Genomic DNA, 20,000 nt, shown 5'->3' with positions numbered 1-20,000 from the left:
TCACTCTTGTTTAGAGATTATCATATGCAAATCATCCTATTTTTACCATGTTTTTGTCATTGTTTTTTGTAGACAAAAAAACCAATAGGATTATTTAAGAGACACAAACATACACACAAACAAACAAACCGACTTAACTTTAAGATGTAAAACCTCACAGGAATTTTGACCGGATAAAGAGTCCTTATCAGCAATCAGGAATCGTGACAGGAATCAGGAATAATCCTGCCAAATCAGCAAAAGCATCGTAGGAATCAGTCCCATTATCTGGGCGTAATGAAAGGAACGCATTCTCGTCTTGGAATAGGGGAGGGGGGCGGAGGTCTCTCCACCCCTCATCCTCCTCCTCTCCTCCCCCTCCCCCTCTCCCTTCCCCTGTCTTCGTATTCCCTTCTCTCTCTCTCTCTCTCTCTCTCTCTCTCTCTCTCTCTCTCTCTCTCTCTCTCTCTCTCTCTCTCTCTCTCTCGGCTTTATCCTTCTCTGTGGGGAGGAATTTTCTCGCTTCCCCAGATTTTGAGAGATTTCCTCCGCTATTCGCGGGATTTATTCTCTCTCTCTCTCTCTCTCTCTCTCTCTCTCTCTCTCTCTCTCTCTCTCTCTCTCTCTCTCTCTCTCTCTCTCTCTTATCCTTCTCTTTGGGGTGTCCTGTTCTCCATCTGAATTTTGAGGATTTCCTCCGCTATTATATACATTTAAACACTCTCTCTCTCTCTCTCTCTCTCTCTCTCTTTCGTTTTTAGGAGTCCTGTCTCTCCCATCTGAATAAAATTTGGAGGACCTAACGTTATATATATACACACAAACACACACACACACACACACATATATATATATATATATATATTAGTTCTGCTAATTTTCTTGAACTCACCCAAATCCTTCCTTTGCTTCTGTTTATATTTCTCCTCATGTTCCTCTCTCCTCCTCCTCCTCCTCCTCCTCCTCCTCCTCCTCCTCAGCTTCCACTTCATATGAATCCCGGAGGATTATCTCTTATCTCACCTTTCTTTCTTTTTCTCTCTCTTTCTCTCTCTTTCTCTTCTCCTTTCAATGCCCATGTTGCTCTACCAGACGCCTTTGTATAGGAAGTAAAAAAAAGGCTGTCTTCTCTCAGATCTCCGCGAGTTGTTAATATTTCTCGACATTTTCGGCGTGTGAATGAGAGAGAGAGAGAGAGAGAGTGAGTTTTTATATCCACCTTGCCATCTTTTCAGTGTACATATGGGAGGGTGTCCATTATTTCCGGAATGTATATTGAATTATTGGAGAGAGAGAGACTGTTTCTAATCCTTTCAAAACTTGTTTGAAAAAATATATATTATGTATATGCATATATATGTGTATATATATGCCATATGTGATGCAGCATCAGATAATCTTGCACAAAAACACATGTATTTTATGTATGTATACCATTCTATACATAACATGCCATTTTATTCATGTATACCTAGGTATACATACCATGTATGCCCAATCCATGTCATTTTATTCATGTATACCCAGGTATACATACCACGTATACCCCATCCATGCCATTTATTCATGTATACCCAGGTATACATACCACTTACACCCCATCCATGCCATTTTACTCATGCATACCTAGGTATACATACCACTTACACTCCATCCATGCCATTTTACTCATGTATACCTAGGTATACATACCACTTACACCCCATCCATGCCATTTTATTCATGTATACCTAGGTATACATACCATGTATACGCAGCCACGCCAGCACCTGTTAGAACATTCCTTGTTGTGTAACTGAGTAAACATTCTCCTTTACCTGTGATGTTTGTGATGTAGCATCCTTGAGGTGGCGCCTTGTCTGTTTACCTTCCGGGGTTGTTGCTTTAGTGAACTCTCTCTCTCTCTCTCTCTCTCTCTCTCTCTCTCTCTCTCTCTCTCTCTCTCTCTCTCTCTCTCTCTTTGAGGTTGTAAATTGGAGATACGCGTGAAAATCATGAATATCCTCACAGTATACATTTTAAAAAGAAGGTGACAAGACAGATATTAAAACAATAAATTGAAAATACTTTGAAACCATTTCTTACTTTATATATATTAATAAGGATGGGATCTCTAAAACTCTCTCTCTCTCTCTCTCTCTCTCTCTCTCTCTCTCTCTCTCTCTCTCTCTCACACACACACACACACACTCACACACACACACCCACTCATGTATACACACACACACACACAGTTACTACCTGTATACATGTTATGTAATTTCATGACGATTTTTGCCAGTGGGCCATCCTTCTATTCCATCATACACAGACCTCCCATCATCTCTCTCTCTCTCTCTCTCTCTCTCTCTCTCTCTCTCTCTCTCTCTCTCTCCAGTGCCCTTATACGCAGGCCTCTGTCCAAACTATTCCAGTTCCTGTGCAGTATAGTAGTTTCAGTGTTAGGACCAAAATACTCTTAAAATGATTACGTTGGGAATCCACGAGTTAGCTGTAGTTAGCTGTTGTTGTTCAGCGAGGCTGGTGGGATTTTAGCTTTAGCTTTTGGTGTTCCTGCTGTTGTTTTAGCTGTACGTTTGCTGTTATTGTAATAAAATGGTTTTGGTTTTATCTTGTGTTTAGAGTACATCTGTTTTTTTTTTTTTTTTTTTTATATATTTTTTTCCTGTGGGTTTTGTATGATTTGGGTAATTTTTGTTGATCTTATATTTCATGCTCTCTCTCTCTCTCTCTCTCTCTCTCTCTCTCTCTCTCTCTCTCTCTCTCTCTCTCTCTCTCTCTCTCTCTCTCAAAATCACTTTCCGAGAAGTTTTGGCTTAGAGAGAGAGAGAGAAATTCGTTACTGCTATTGATTTATAATAATGTTTGTATTTTATAATAATAATAATTTTATAATAATAATAATAATAATAATAATAATAATAATAATAATCTAGAAGTCTATCTACGTTTCCTTTACACACACACACACACACAAACAAACACAAACACAATAAAAATAACCTTTTAAAGCGTTAACATTTACATAGAATTCGCTCGCCAACTCGAAAAGCCCTTTGTTATAAACAATGTGTTTGTTCTTCATTTCTGTCGTAGTGAACTCTATTGAATTATCAATATTTTTCCCATAATCTTTCGGACAATGTCTATAATTTGTTTATCATTTAAATCCGTTCGCGTTTATATGTAAATATGCTTTTTAATACCGCGAACTTGGATCTTATACTGGGAATAATTTTGGTTATTTTTTTTCATAATTGTTCGGACGTTTAACTCTGAATAATTTCGTCTCATTTTTCTAAATTGTTCGGACGTTAGTCTTTACAGTTCGTTCAGTTTTTGTATTAGGGAATTTATGTAACTGAAAATTTAGATTTTTTTTATTTTGGAATATTTATCGAATATTACACTGTGAATATTTTTGTTTTATTTTTTTTCGTAATTGTTCGGACGTTTGTCTTTAAAATTCGTTCAGTTTTTATCATGAGAAATTTATGTAACTGAAAACTTCATGTTTTGTGATTCTGGAATATTTATTTTCGCGTCCAGATTCCCTGTGAAGTTAATTTTATATGCAAATGTCCAGTAAATATATTACAATTAAGTGTGAATTTATGCAACTTTTTTTTAATGAGGTTCAGTGCGTTTTATATGCGAATGTTGCACAAAATTTAATTAGCAAATTGCCTCTTTTTTTTTTTTTAATGATTCGTACTTTATTTTATGCAGTTCGCTCATGGTTTGATGCAAATTTGAAGCTTTTAATTGCGTTAATATAATTAACACCTGCAGGCTTCAGTGCAGAGGCTTAACATCTGCTCTTGTATACAGATGAATTATTTGTTGATTATTGAATTTATCGGTCTTCAAGAAACATATTGAAATAATCTTTTAAATAACAAGTTATATTTCAATATTTCTGGATAATACGTTTCGGCCATTAAATGGATTAAAACATTTCATTCATAATTTCATACATTGAAATGTTTTCTTTTTTATTCTTTTTAGTTTTATTTCATTTTATTGAAACACTGTAATCACTTGTGTTTTGCCCTTTGATCTTTGTGATGCAATTTGATAATAACATGTAGGACCGTTGAGTAGATATTAATGGGATGTGTATCTGATTATATATGAATGTATACATATATATATATATATATATATATATATATATATATATATATATATATATATATATATATATATATATATATTCATATGTGTATATATAATATATGTTTATGTATATAATGATATACATTTATTTATAAATACATACACATATATAAAAATTAACATATACATATACACTTATTTAGTTATTTACACGCACACACAACACACACACGCACATTATATATATATGTGTGTGTGTGTATTCTAAACATACACAAATTAAAAAGAAAACATACCCCAATCCTCCATTTTCCCAAGATATGGAGTCAATCCGTACAACCTAGCCCTCGAATTTCGAATTCCTTTATAACTCGCCTACTCTCGTATTGGTAATGCTCACGAAACTCCTTTTCTTTCCCCCACAGAGATGGAAGGCTGGAGGAAGGCGACCAGATCCTGGCCATCGACGGGCAGGTCCTGGATTCGTACATCTCACATCAGCAGGCCATTGGCATCCTGCAGAAGGCCAGTCGTAAGTACACAGAAGAAGGCTTTGGCTGTTTTTGTTTATGTATCGTTTACGTATTTCATGTAAAGTGTAATTTATCTTGTAGTAGTTTTGTTTATGTGTCATTTACGTATTTCATGTAAGTGTAATACATAGTTAAGGGTATCTTATGAGAAGTTACTAGATATGCGATGGTTGAAGTATGTATGAATATTGTGTTTTATTTTGTATATTTTAATGTGTACTTGAGAGGGTTAAACTCAAATCAGTTCTAGGCATTTTCAGACATTTTCAAAAGCTTTTAGCAAAGGTTAAAATAAATATGTTCTAAATGTATGTTTTGAAACCCTAAAAATGTGTGTGTGTGTGTGAGAGAGAGAGAGAGAGAGAGAGAGAGAGCATGATTTTTTGGAGATGAAATATATTTTGGGCATAATTCGCATTGAGTCATTATTCCAAGATGGAATACATTTTGTGAATTTTCCATGCTTTGAGAGAGAGAGAGAGAGAGAGAGAGAGAGAGAGAGAGACTCCCATATTTCTAAAATAGTGAATAAAAAAGAGTTCTAGGTTAAAATTCTAGAAGTAGTGCCTTTCGAAAATGTGTTCCCCCAAAAACTTGTGTCAGTATTCCGCAGCCTATTTGTGCATAACTTTCCTTTTCGAGTTCCCCGTAAGAAGATAAAAATTCCACCTTGCGTCCCGTCCCAAGTTTTAAGAAACAGAGAGAGAGAGAGAGAGAGAGAGAGAGAGAGAGAGAGAGAGAGGAGATAAGACGGTCTCTCGACTCTTGTCTTTGGTTTGTCACTTGGTGAAAGTAGGCGACAGAAAGACAGACAGACAATTTGCGAAATCTTGCTTAAAAATGTCTTCAGAGAGAGAGAAGAGAGAGAAGAGAGAGAGAGAGAGAGAGAGAGAGATTTGTTTCAAAACCCTATGAAGGTAAAATGTCATAGGAATATTCGTAAGATTTTAAAAACATACATAGCTAAATAGAGAGAGAGAGAGAAGAGAGAGAGAGAGAGAGAGAGAGAGAGAGAGATTTGTTTCAAAACCTTATGAAGGTAAAATGTCATCAGGAATATTCGTAAGATTTTAAAAGTACATAGATAGCTAAATACAGAGAGAGAGAGAGAGAGAGAGAGAGAGAGAGAGAGAGAGATTTGTTGCAAGAGATTTGTTGCAAAATGGTAAAATGTCATCAGGAATATTATAAGATTTTAAAATGTCATTCATAGCTAAATACAGAGAGAGAGAGAGAGAGAGAGAGAGAGAGAGAGAGAGACGCAAATGCACCTTGTGGGCCACAATAAACTGCTCGAAGCATAAAAGCAATTCAAGTCATTACTTCTGGTTGCATTGTTCCCTTTCACTAAACGCTTGCTGCAATATATATGTCTTCAGCGAAAAATGGGCACTGACTCGGAGAGAGAGAGAGAGAGAGAGAGAGAGAGAGAGAGAGAGAGAGAGAGAGAGAGAGATCCTCGATGTAATAAATTTTGGGCATTTTCCACTTTGAATAATTTTTCCAACATAGAATACATTTTGAGCATTTTTCATGCTCGTAGAGAGAGAGAGAGAGAGAGAGAGAGAGAGAGAGAGAGAGAGAGAGAGAGAGAGAGAGACTAATTTAAAAAAAAAAAGGTAAAGTTAGTGAAAGCCAGGTCAACTTCAGCATATTCTAGAAGGGCCTCGAGTTGAAACAGAAAAGTTTGAATGACAAATCTTTTGCCAGTTTAGGTTTCGAAGTTTATACCCAGTTACTCCTTGAAGAGGGGGAACGAGTGTTGTTTCTGTGCATTATGATGTTGTTTCACAACCCAATTAGGTTGTTTTTCTGGTGGTTTTGCACGTCTCAAGATCTTGACTTGAGTCTCTTGTCAGTGAGTGTGGTTCCTTTCTTTTCAATTTTATAAAACCAATTTGGTGTTATAATAGTATCCTAGACTTCACTCCTACAAGGAAAAATCCATCTTTGCCATATTGAAAGAACTATAAATCAATAAACCCCAAATAAACGCAGGTGAAAGCTTCAAAACTCGAATACATACAACCCTACACATTTACATCAGTTACCCTTCGCAATTTCTGGGATTAATTAGAATAGAAAACGGGAAGTGGTTTCCCTCATAAGGTCTCTTGTCACAAGTTTGCCTACTGTTTTAATTGGCTTTTTCTCTCTCCCCCTTTTATTCTTTTCTACCTGCTTTTATTTCAGTCTCTTCCTTCCTTCTTTTTCTCCTTCCTACTTTTCTCTTCCTTTCTCCTCACCATTAAATCACCTCTCCCCCTCCCTCCTCCACCCTCCAACACCCAGCACCAACAATCAGCTTTCCTCCAACTCTCCTCTCACCAACACACCCACCTTCCTCTGCCTCATTCCCAATCTTCTACTTCTATTTTCCCAACCACAATTGTTTTCCCTCCTCCTCCTCCTCCTCCTCCTCCTCCTCCTCCTCCTCCTCCTCCTCCTCCTCCTTTTCTCCGGAGGTACATTGTCTGGAAAGTGCCCTTGTGAGTGGGTGCAATGGATTTCACTGCATTAAGTCGGATCAGGATTATCCTTTTGAAGGCGGGTGTTGGAATATGCCATTTCTCTCTCTCTCTCTCTCTCTCTCTCTCTCTCTCTCTCTCTCTCTCTCTCTCTCTCTCTCTACTTTACTAGTTCACCTTTGTTTTGTTTTATTGACTTATTTTATGCCTTTTCGTTATTCTTCACACTTTTTCTCATTTTGAGTCCTTTCTCTCTCTCTCTCTCTCTCTCTCTCTCTCTCTCTCTCTCTCTCTCTCTCTCTCTCTCTCTCTCTCTCTCTCAGTTGAACTGTCCTGATAGAATGTTGAATTATTATACCTTTCCTTTCATGGTAAAGGGCAATTTATTTCCCGGAAAAAAAAATAAAAAGCTTCCGATAAGAGTTCATGATTTGAAATAAATCATTCGAAAGAGAGAGAGAGAGAGAGAGAGAGAGAGAGAGAGAGAGAGAGAGAGAGAGAGAGAGAGAGGTGGGGCTAGCACCATCGTCCCAAAATACTTCACAAGAACCTTTAGGTGTAAAACAATAAATAAGTAAAATTAAAAAAAAGATATGGTATGGTCTAAAAGACCAGACGATAAAAATACAAAATTGCATAGAAAATAACAAGAATGGAAATTGAGGGAGAACCAAGCAGGGAAAATATGAAGAATTTCAAAAAATATAAAAACAGTACGAAGACATTAGGTAATAGTATTATAGAGTCTTTGTAACAGCTCCCCTACAAAAAAAGCTCTGGATATGCGTACAGAATCCCTTTTGGGATGTGTCATTATTATTATTATTATTATTATTATTATTATTATTATTATTATTATTATTATTATTATTTTATTTATTTACTGTTTTTATCAGTTAAACTGAAATAGTTTCACAGTGCTATGAACTTTATTTGGAATATGAGTAAAGGGTTAGTTATTTTTTCATTTTGCAAATGTTTATCTCTCTCTCTCTCTCTCTCTCTCTCTCTCTCTCTCTCTCTCTCTCTCTCTCTCTCTCTCTCTCTCTCCTAGGAGGCAGTAGATCCGTAATAATATTAAAGGTGGTTTTTTTCTTCATAATTCTAAATGTCTCATTGATTGTAGGTTTGAATACTGTTAACTCTCTCTCTCTCTCTCTCTCTCTCTCTCTCTCTCTCTCTCTCTCTCTCTCTCTCTCTCTCTCTCTCTCTCTCTCCATTGCCACGGTTGATGCCATTATAAAAATGTCTTGTGACATCCTTGCATCGTACAACAAAAAACGTGAAAAATAAGATAATGAAAAGAAGAAGAAGAAGAAGAAGACGAAGAAGAAGAAGAGAGTTTAAAAGGTCCTGCGATAACCTGAACATAACGACAGGAAAGATGAGAGAAAGCTCTCTCCTTATGAAGCTGTGAAATAGAGCATTCCAATAACCTTGGCCTTCTTCAATGTTATTTTTCTAGGCTCTATTTTTTAGAGCTATTTTTTGACGGTGCGCTAATGTTTTCCTGTACTTAGGATCTATATCTTAAAAGAGGCTGTTTTTTCGCATTGTCTTTTTTTTTTGCAATTTTTTTTTCAGTTTTTCGAAAAAAGGATTTCTCTCTCTCTCTCTCTCTCTCTCTCTCTCTCTCTCTCTCTCTCTCTCTCTCTCTCTCTCTCAAAAGAAGAAGATTTCTGTGTTGCTTCTCTTTCGTTATTTCCTTTTTTTTTTTCCTAACCCTGCAAGGAAAAAGGATTTCTCCTCTCTCTCTCTCTCTCTCTCTCTCTCTCTCTCTCTCTCTCTCTCTCTCTCTCTCTCTCTCTCTCTCTCTCAGTTTAAAAGAAGTAGTTTTGAGTTGCCTTTTTTTTAAAGTTCGTTTTTTCGTTCTTCGAATCTTACAAGGTAAAAACGATTACTTTCTCTCTCTCTCTCTCTCTCTCTCTCTCTCTCTCTCTCTCTCTCTCTCTCTCTCTCTCTCTCTCTCTCAATTTAAAAGAAGCAGTTTTGAGTTGCCTTTTTTTTTAAAGTTCGGGTTTTCGTTCTTCGAATCTTGCAAGGTAAAAACGATTACTCTCTCTCTCTCTCTCTCTCTCTCTCTCTCTCTCTCTCTCTCTCTCTCTCTCTCTCTCTCTCTCTCTCTCTCTCAAAAGAGGCGCAAAATGGAGTCTGCATCATTTTCATCTCCTAACTACAGCATCCGTGAGGGACGTGAAAGTGGAAGTTAACGCATACCCCCTCCCCCCCCTTCCCCAAATCTTCTCTACCCTCCCCCTCCCTTCACTCTCCCTTCCCATTCCCACTCCACCTCGCGTTGTTCACATTTTTCTTACATCTCTTGAAAAGAGATACTGCTATTTTTTTTCGTGGTTTAAGTGTTCGCTTTCATCCGTTGTCACTTCTTTATTTATTTATATTTTTCTTTTTATTTTTTAAATTTTTTTTACTTTTTAGTTTTCTGAAGGGAAAACTATTGTGCCGGCTTTGTCTGTCCGTCCGAACTTTATTCTGTCCGCACTTTTTCCTCTCCGCCCTCAGATCCTGAACACTACTGAGGCTAGAGGACTGCAAATTGGTATGTTGGTCATCCACTCTCCAATCATCAAACATACCAAATTGCAGCCCTCAAGCCTCAGTAGTTTTTATTTTATTTAGTGTAAAAGTTAGCCATGATCTTCCTTCTGGCTAGCTATATAGGACAGGCCACCACCGGCCAGTGATTAAAGTTTTATGGGCCGTGGATCATACAGCATTATACCGAGACCACCGAAAGATAGATCTGTTTTCAGTGGCCTTGATTATAACTTCGACGGATTTTTTACTTGTTTCATATAGTTCACGCTCTCACGTCGCCTTTTTTGAAATTGTCACTTTTTTGGTTGGAAGAGCTGTTAAAACGTGGAAATCTGATATTACAAAAATGGTTACGTGATACTGAAGAATCTTTTTAGATTTTTTTTTTGTGCTTGTGTGGTATGCTTGGTAGTATACACCCACTGTTTTTTTTATAGGTGTATTTTACACTTTTTTTTTGGCTAATATTCCAGGTATTTATAAAGTTATTCTCACCCTGAATATCTAAGTACATATCCCCAACGTTATTCTGCCCTGTAAGATTTTACTATTATTGTTTTAGAAGTAGAAAAATACCATTTAACTGAAGGATTGTCTGGGACACTTCCCATTCTCCATAGAAATTATTACTATTTTTTACTTTTTACTATTCAGTAACGTTGTCATCAAATGTACTGTTATTTCAGTTTTAGAGATTGGTAAATATTCCCAATGCTGTTTATTTTATTGGGTCAATATTAACGATATTAATAATTGAACTATGATGATGATAATAATAATAATAATAATAATAATAATAATAATAATAATAATAATTCTCGAAGAATTTTGTGTTGGCAAACCGTGCTAACATTCAGAATTCAGCATAACCCAGCAAGAATAATAATAATAATAATAATAATAATAATAATAATAATAATAATAATAATAATAATAATAATAATTCTTGAAGAATTTGGTTTTGACAAACCGTGCTAACATTCAGAATTCAGCATAACCCAGCAATAATAATAATAATAATAATAATAATAATAATAATAATAATAATAATAATAATAATAATAATTCCCAAAGTATTTGACGTGTACGTAAACAGGAATAAACAATTTTGATTTGTAAACATCATGATCTATACAAAACTGTGTTAGTATTCAGATTTCTACATATGCTTATTGCTGCAATCCAATAATAATAATAATAATAATAATAATAATAATAATAATAATAATAATAATAATAATCATTCTATGCATCTGACGTGTACGCAAACAGGAATAAACAATTATGATTTGTAAACATCAAGATCTATACACTTTTGTATGTCAGTGACTCATTCAATCAACAACGCATGTTTGAAACAGATGATCATTTCCCAGTGAAATGTTTGTTTCGCATACATATAGATTATCCGGAAGCTCTCGCAGGTATTAAATGTAGCATTATTTTGAGAATCGTGTATAGTTGCTTTGTTTTTATGCAGCTTTATCGTTCGACTTTGTTCATTGTCATTATTTTGGGATTTGCCTGGGATTAGTTGGTAATCCCAGTTCTTGTGATATGTAAAGGTTAGGATTTTTGTTAAATAATTCGTAATGGTTTGGTTGTTTTTTTTTTATTTAATGTTTGTTTGTTTGTTGTTTATTATTTTTGTAGTGGCTTAGTAATTTTATAGAGATGAGTTATTGATTCGTCTATTTGTTTATTTTTTTTATTTATATATTTATTTATTTGATTTATATATTTATTTACATGTGTGGTTTTAATTTTCGGGGAAGTTCCTAGCCTGCCTCTCTCTCTCTCTCTCTCTCTCTCTCTCTCTCTCTCTCTCTCTCTTATATGTATGTATGTATTGTGATGGCTTGATTAACCACCACACTATATCCAAATATAATAAATCAACAAGTATTCACCAACACAATACTAAATCCACAATTGGTGGAATAGTATCTCAACCTCTTAGCCGTGTGCAAAAATCAATTAAAGGGGCAAAGAAAATACCAAGAAAAATCCTTAATTTTAATACATTAATATAAGTCAGAAATAATACCTGAACCTCTTCAGATACAAAAATAATATGAATATCAATTATACTTAATAACAACCACTTACCCAATTAACGATAGAAAAATAACTCATTCAAACACAAAAAGGAGGCCCAGACAGGAAGAGAAAAGAAGCAAAAGAGAGAATATCCTAACGAATACAATCTAATATCCCTAACAACTTTTATTTATAGTTTTCTGTGGCTCCTCTTGAAAGACAGTCATTCTCCACGTCTGGAGGATAAATCAAGGCAGTCGGGGTGTTAGGGCCCAAAACAGGATTAAAGTGCCGTGATCTCAACAAGAAGTCGTCTATATTTTATACAAGGGTTATAGATACCCTACCGTAGGCCAGTGAGGTCCCTTGGCTTTAATAACTGGACCAAGGGGTATGGAAGAATTATCCGAAGATGAACTCTTAAGCTGCAGAGTAATGGATCCACAATATATTGGCGGGTGTACAGATCCTCAAAACAAGAAGCAAGTCAAGCAGCAGTCCAAAAGCCAACCAAATGCCCAGGCAGAGGTCCAGAACGTAACTAACTCCTACTCTTGTAGGATAAATATAAGAGCCCTCGTCCACCCAGGGCTGTGGGGAATGGGGGAATGGAATGTACTGGGAAGGCCTCACACCCACTCAGCACCATATATGAAAAAGACAACTGGCATTAGTAACATTATAAAAGGAGCGAACCACCGAGAGGAGCAAACAAGCTAACAAAACAAAAATAACACTTAAGTAATTTACATTCAAAAATTCATCCAGACTCATAAATTATTACCTAATTAAATGGCAACAACTGACAGTATATATATACATATATATATATATATATATATATATATATATATATATATATATATATATATATATATATATATACACACACACACACAGACATACACAGCTTCAAGCAACTCTTAACATATTTGTACTTAATTATTCCACATCATTACCGTCATCCATACCTCACATCACCTGAGGAGTAGATCTTGGACGCATCTCCCGATTCCAACTTGAAAGGGAATCTTGCATATTAATGTTATTTACCTTCAAATACCACTGGTTTGCAAATCTGCTTTTCCTCCGAGTTTGAGGGAATACCCCAGTTTCGTCTTGCACGGGTCATAATGTTTTGATTAATCCCTGTGAATGTTAAATGTGGGAGTGAATGTGTCAGGTTTGATGTCACTGAGAAATGTTGGATTATATGTATATAGGGCTATATATATATATATATATATATATATATATATATATATATATATATATATATATATATATATATATATATATATATATATATACAGAACGATGCCTGAGTTGCTGCTGGAAGCCAGGGGAGAGAGAGAGAGAGAGAGAGAGAGAGAGAGAGAGAGAGAGAGAGAGAGAGAGAGAGAGAGAGAGTTGTTTTACAGTTTCTGTAGTGTATGAGAGAAATAGAGAATTTATGATGCGCAGTATACTTGTGTATGTTGTATGTATGTATAGATAAAAATTTATATACCTATATAAATATAAATATATATATATATATATATATATATATATATATATATATATATATATATATATATATATATATATATTTATATTTATATAGGTATATAAATTTTTATCTATACATACATACATACACAAGTATACTGCGCATCATAAATTCTCTATTTCTCTCTCATACACTACAGAAACTGTAAAACAACTCTCTCTCTCTCTCTCTCTCTCTCTCTCTCTCTCTCTCTCTCTCTCTCTCTCTCTCTCTCTCTCTCCCTGGCTTCCAACAGCAACTCAGGCATCGCCCTAACCAGGACTGACGTTCGACCTTGACCTCCTGACATGACCTGACTTCCCCAACTTGTCAGAACTGGTCCGGGAGATTTTTAATAATATCCCGTAGCGGAATTTTGGGTGGAATGCGTACCTGCTTTTTCATTCTTTTGTATTTCGTTTTTGCTTTTTTGCTTTTTTCATTTTTTTTTCAATTGGGTTCGAAGCGTTTCATGTTTTTTTGTTGAGGGTTTTTTTTGGTATGGGTTCTGTGCGAGTGTGTACGTATATATGCATGTACGTATGCACACGTACATATGTATGGTGTATATTATTTATGTACTCTTTTCTTATAATAGGTTTTATGTGTGTGTCTGAATGTATATTATAGATGATATATATATATATATATTTATTTTTATTTATTGACTGGGAATAATAATAATAATAATAATAATAATAATAATAGTGTTCATTATTATTATTAATATTATTATCGATGTGAATACTTTCTTTTAATTTTCATTAATAATTATAAATTTCTTTTTAAAAAGTACAAAATCCATAACAGAGTCATTAAGTGCAGTTAAACACACACACACACACACACACACACACACACACACACACACACACACACACACACACAAGTTAATTGAATTATTCTTAATAATAAATACTCCCAATTTGGTTTGATCTATTATAAACATTTTCACTTCCCTCGGGAACAGTTGAAGATCTGCTTAAAAAATAATCTGCTCTAATCTGTCCGGATTTTTAACAGAACGATTTCGAGAAGCTGATAGAATTATTCCCAGATTTAAATGTTTTTTTTTTTAAATCCATAATTTTTCCTTTGAATTTTTAATGTTAATTCTTTGGTATATATATGTTCCCAGGTTTAAATGGTATTTTTTTTAATTCAGTTATTTTTCCTTTGAGTTTTTAATGTTAATTCTTTAGCATAGTTATTGCTCTTTTGGATTGGGACATTGGCTGAATCAAATAGTTAAACAGTAATCAGCTTTGGTTTTATTCATGCTGCAAGGAATATGTCATCCGGAGAGAGAGAGAGAGAGAGAGAGAGAGAGAGAGAGAGAGAGAGAGAGAGAGAGAGAGAGAGACTCGTTCAGTGAGATTTATCATGGAGTTCTTTGTAATTCTTGATCTTGTAAAAGGCCTTTGATTTTTATCATGTTGTAAATATAGATCATGAGAGAGAGAGAGAGAGAGAGAGAGAGAGAGAGAGAGAGAGAGAGAGAGAGAGAGAGAGAGAATAACTCCCTCAGTGAAATTTATCTCAAGAGTTCATGACAATTCTCGATTATCCAGGCAAGAGGACGATAATTCTCCCAACAGATATTATAATTTCCGGCACCTTATGGTGATTCGTCTAATTTAGGATAATTCTCAGGAATCCTCGGAAGCTATATTAGTTCTGCGAAAGTCCTCAAGGACTTTAATTGGTATTATGCTGATTCCCTTGGAGAGAGAGAGAGAGAGAGAGAGAGAGAGAGAGAGAGAGAGAGAGAGAGGAGTTAAGTTTCAGTAATCGCCGATTAAGACTTCGTCACGTTGGCAAATGAATTTGCTCTCTCTCTCTCTCTCTCTCTCTCTCTCTCTCTCTCTCTCTCTCTCTCTCTCTCCCCAAATAAGGCTCTTTCATTACACTTATGGAAATTATGATAAACCTTACTATTATTACTACTACCAAAGTAAATAATAATAATAATGATTAATGATTGGTATAAGTGGTCCTCCCTATAATGATAATATTAATAATGATTATATTTTCATTCATTTTTACAACATGGTTCAGACATTCCAGTGACATCTTTTTATTCATATTTAAAATCATAATCAATTTATGAAGCCATATTCCATTCTTAAATGACATCCCTACCGCCATTACCAGCCACGACACTTTACCTAATCCGCTACTTTGTCCCATAATCCGGAATGACCTTGAACCTTCCTCAGCATAAAAAAAACATATTCCATAGAGTTTTTTTTTGCTTTTTTCACCACGCCCTGAGGTTCGTCCCTACTATCCCCAATTAACAGTGTATCATCGGGCCAAACTTCAGCCATTACGCTCGCCGTTCACATCGTTCTCTCTCTTTAACCCTTTGAGACTCTCCCTCCTTCTCCCCCTTCTTCCCTCCCCCTCCTCCTTTGAACTTAATCCACCCCAAACTTTGCTCATCGCCTCATTTATAAACACATTAGGCAACTGCGTTTGGCGTGAAGGGCGCATGCGCACATTGACCTCGCGTCAGAATGGTCGGATTCGTGTTCACGTCAGGTTTTAGTACTTAGGATATTTTTCTCGGTTAAAAGTAACTTTCACTGGAGGGAATAGGTCGTGCTTATTAAGTGCTCTTTATGTTGGTGTATGTTTGTGTCTTCTGTATGTCTGTAAAGGGACTAATTATATAAATGAATATATATATATATATATATATATATATATATATATATATATATATATATATATATTTTATATATATATATATATGTGTGTGTGTATACATATGTAGATATATTAATGTTTATATATTATGTATATATGTAAATGTATTTATATGTTGTACACACACACACACACACACACACATATATATATATATATATATATATATATATATATATATATATATATATATATTTATTTAAAATATATAAAAAAGAGATAATTTTAATGGCTTTAAGTAAAATTTTCTGCCCAGTAAAAGTCTTACAGATTTTATCTAGACTCGTTTAGTGTGTCAGAGAGAGAGAGAGAGAGAGAGAGAGAGAGAGAGAGAGATTGTTTAATAGCCTTACATAAGGTGTTTTGACAGGGCGGTTCACATAACCCAACATCTTGTTTCTGCTTAATATTCAAGACATGAGAGAGAGAGAGAGAGAGAGAGGGCAAGGCGCTGATAGCGACCCTTGGTATTTCTCTGAGCCTTCAGTTAATTAAATTTTGATTTAAAGTCATCGCTAATTACCTGAATCTTTCTTCTTGCTGCGCGTTCATTTATGTGAGTGGCGCAGTTCAGTCGGACAGTTTGTGTTGCGGAAAACTATTTGCCTTTAATTTTGAAGGTAACTGGAAAATTCCTTCGAATCAGATGGTTTATTTGTTTTATATGAGATTTGTGGATTATTCTTAAATAATCTGAAGGTCCTGATTCGATTCCCGACAAGGGGATGTTTATTGGATTATAATTCTCCCTCGGGTGTGAATTATTCCCAAGGAGTATTAGGGAATTCGATATTATGTGGTATTTTTGGATGTGAAGAAGTTATGCCTATATAATTGACGTGTATAAATATATATATATTGTACATAAATATATGTATATATAAATGTATTTATTTATTAAATATATATGTATATGGGTATGTGGATATATATATATATATATATATATATATATATATATATATATATATATATATATATATATATATTGTGTGTGTATTTAAGTGCCTGTTTGTGTATGTGTTTTTACGAATATATATGAATATTACTTAAATATATGTATATATAAATAATATATTTATTAAGTATATATGTGTATGGGTATGTAGATAAATAAATAAATAAATATATATATATATATATATATATATATATATATATATATATATATATATATATATATATATATTGTGTGTGTATTCAGTGCCTGTTTTGTGTGTTTTTTTACGAATATATATATAAAAACTCACCCATATTAAACTACATTGTATCTTAACATTAGTAAACATAAGAATTCGCCTCTCCAAAATAATAAGACTAAACTCACTCACTCACTCCCCCTCTCTCTCTCTCTCTCTCCCGCAGGACTGGTAGACCTGGTAGTGGCACGGGCGCCGCCTTTGGAGAAGCAGGCTGTGATTCTGAAGCCGGAGGAAGCCGCCTTAGCTGATCACCACCATCAGCAACTACAGCAGGAGGCGGACCACCAACAGCCGTCGGCTGCCCTGCCTGGCTCGACCTTGCCCGAGGCCAACGCTACAGACATGGTATGTCTCTCTCTCTCTCTCTCTCTCTCTCTCTCTCTCTCTCTCTCTCTCTCTCTCTCTCTCTCTCGCTTGTAAAAACAATTGTTCAGTTTTGTCTTTTTCTCTCAAAAAAAAGATTTTCTCTTTCTCTCTCTCTCTCTCTCTCTCTCTCTTCTTTATATATATATATATATATATATATATATATATATATATATATATATATATATATATATATATATATATATGTATATATTTATATATATATATATATATATATATATATATATATATATATATATATATATATATATATATATATATATATATATATATTTATATTTATATGTATGTATGTATATATGTATAATTATTTATATTCATATACACACGTATACTTATAAATATATGTATACACCTTTTGCTTATATAATATGTGTACTCTATATTTTAAAAAAAGAGAGAGGGTTATATTTTTATTATAATATAATTTTTTATCATATTTGAAATACAAGGTAGTCATATTTTAAACTTATTGCATTAATATTTCAGTTATTTTTACAATCTCAACCACTTTCTCAGTCCCGAATCAGTCAGTATTTATTTATTTCAATAATTTACCTTCAATTATTAAAAGATCATTTCCTTAATTTAATATGAATTATTAATGTGTAGTTCACTGTAACTCTGCAAGTAATAATACATTCATCTGAGGCTTAGAATTAGCTTACATATCTTGGCAGTTTAAATATATATACAGTACATTACAATTCAGGAACACGAATTTCTCAAACCCGCTAAGAATATGTTTTATTTTTCTGTAGAAGAAAACTATTGTGTTGGTTTCGTCCGTCCGTCCGCATTTTATTCTGTCAGCACTCATTTTCTGTCCACACTTTTTTTGTCCACACATTTTTTTGTCCGCACTTTTTTTCTGTCCACCCTCAGATCTTAAAAACTACTAAGGCTAGAGGGCTGCAAATTGATATGTTGATCATATACCCTCCATTCATCAAACATACCAAATTGCAGCCCTCTTGCCTCCTCAATAGTTTTTATTTTATTTAAGGTTAAAATTAGCCATAATCGTGCTTCTGGCAACGATATAGGATATGCCACCCCCGGGCCTTTGTTAAAAGTTTCATGGGCCGCGGCTCATACAGCATTATACCGAGACCACCGAAAGTTAGATCTATTTTCGGTGGCCTTGATTATATACGCTGTAGCGGCTGTATAGAAAACTATTGCGCCGATGAAACTTCGGCGCATTTTTTACTTAATTTAGGCCTGTTCAATAGTCTTAGCTTATTCTGAGGCTCAGTCAGTGTGAGATTGATGTTAGGTGATGTTTAGTGTTGATGTTTTCTGTTTATTTTGTTTTTGTAAAGATTTGTAGAGAGAGAGAGAGAGAGAGAGAGATTGTGGATCGCTGAATGTTGCTCCATGAGAGATAGTCTCTTGCGTAAACAAACGCCCCCTTTTGTGCATACCTTTACAACGGCTCTTCCTGTGCAAACAAGGCCTTTTAGTTCTTCTTCTTCCACCTCTTCACGGCTCTTTCTCTTTCCCCGTTTCATTCGCCCCTCGCGCCAACTCTCTCTCTCTCTCTCTCTCTCTCTCTCTCTCTCACTCTCTCTCTTTCTCTCTCTTAAGGATTTTGTTGATGTGCTTCTCTCTCTCTCTCTCTCTCTCTCTCTCTCTCTCTCTCTCTCTCTCTCTAAGGATTTGGTTCCTCTTCTCTCCTCTCTCCTCCTCCTCTCTCTCTCTTCTTCTTCTTTCTTTTCTTCTTGTTCTTCATCTCTTCTTCTTCTTCTTCTTCTTCTTCTTCTTCTTCTTCTTCTTCTTCTTTTCTCTCTCTCTCTAAGGACTTTGTCTCTCTCTCTCTCTCTCTCTCTCTCTCTCTCTCTCTCTCTCTCTACATTCTGATATTTGTGTTCTTCTCTCTCTCTCTCCTTCCTACATTCTGTAATATATGTGTTCTTTTATTATTTCTCTCTCTCTCTCTCTCTCTCTCTCTCTCTCTCTCTCTCTCTCTCTCTCTCTCTCTCGTTTGCACTCGGAAGTACTTTGCTTCTGTGCTATTGTTTACCTGGTTAGATTGGATGTTACACAAACCAGGGAGGTTGGTTTGTCTGTTATTTTGTTTATAATATTTTGTCTTTCCTGATAAGTTTTGAAGACAGTCGCTTATATTCTATATTTTTGGCTCTTTATTTATTGAAAATATGAACACTCGAACGTATTTAAAAGGAAACTGAAGTCTCCTGAAATGCGTTGAAGAAAATGTAAGTAATGATTAGTTTTGGGGTAACTGTGCTGATTTTACCTAGGTTGGTTTTCAGTCCGTTAAATGGACCTATATTTCATTGCTTTCTTTTAATGTGTATTTATAATATGCAGTTCATCTTTAGAGGTGAAACAGAGGTAAAAACTATTATATATATATATATATATATATATATATATATATATATATATATATATATATATATATCTATATTAATAAATTTCCATTGTCACTTCCTTCTCGTTCTGG

The 20,000-nt window shown here is 34.7% G+C and overlaps 1 protein-coding gene across 1 annotated transcript in view; it reads left to right on the top strand.

Annotated features, from left to right (window-relative positions):
- Window positions 1-20,000, top strand: part of LOC136852679 (multiple PDZ domain protein-like) — a 1,083,224-nt gene that overhangs the window by 508,526 nt on the left and 554,698 nt on the right. The window contains 2 exon segments of the mRNA XM_067127591.1: window positions 4,524-4,630; window positions 17,304-17,485. Of these exon segments, the coding sequence (XP_066983692.1) occupies window positions 4,524-4,630; window positions 17,304-17,485 (289 nt within the window).

This window comes from Macrobrachium rosenbergii, chromosome 26 (genome assembly GCF_040412425.1).
Source record: "Macrobrachium rosenbergii isolate ZJJX-2024 chromosome 26, ASM4041242v1, whole genome shotgun sequence".
Lineage (NCBI taxonomy): Eukaryota > Metazoa > Arthropoda > Malacostraca > Decapoda > Palaemonidae > Macrobrachium > Macrobrachium rosenbergii.
Note: the sequence above shows the minus strand (reverse complement) of the source record. Positions and strands in the feature narration are given on the sequence as shown.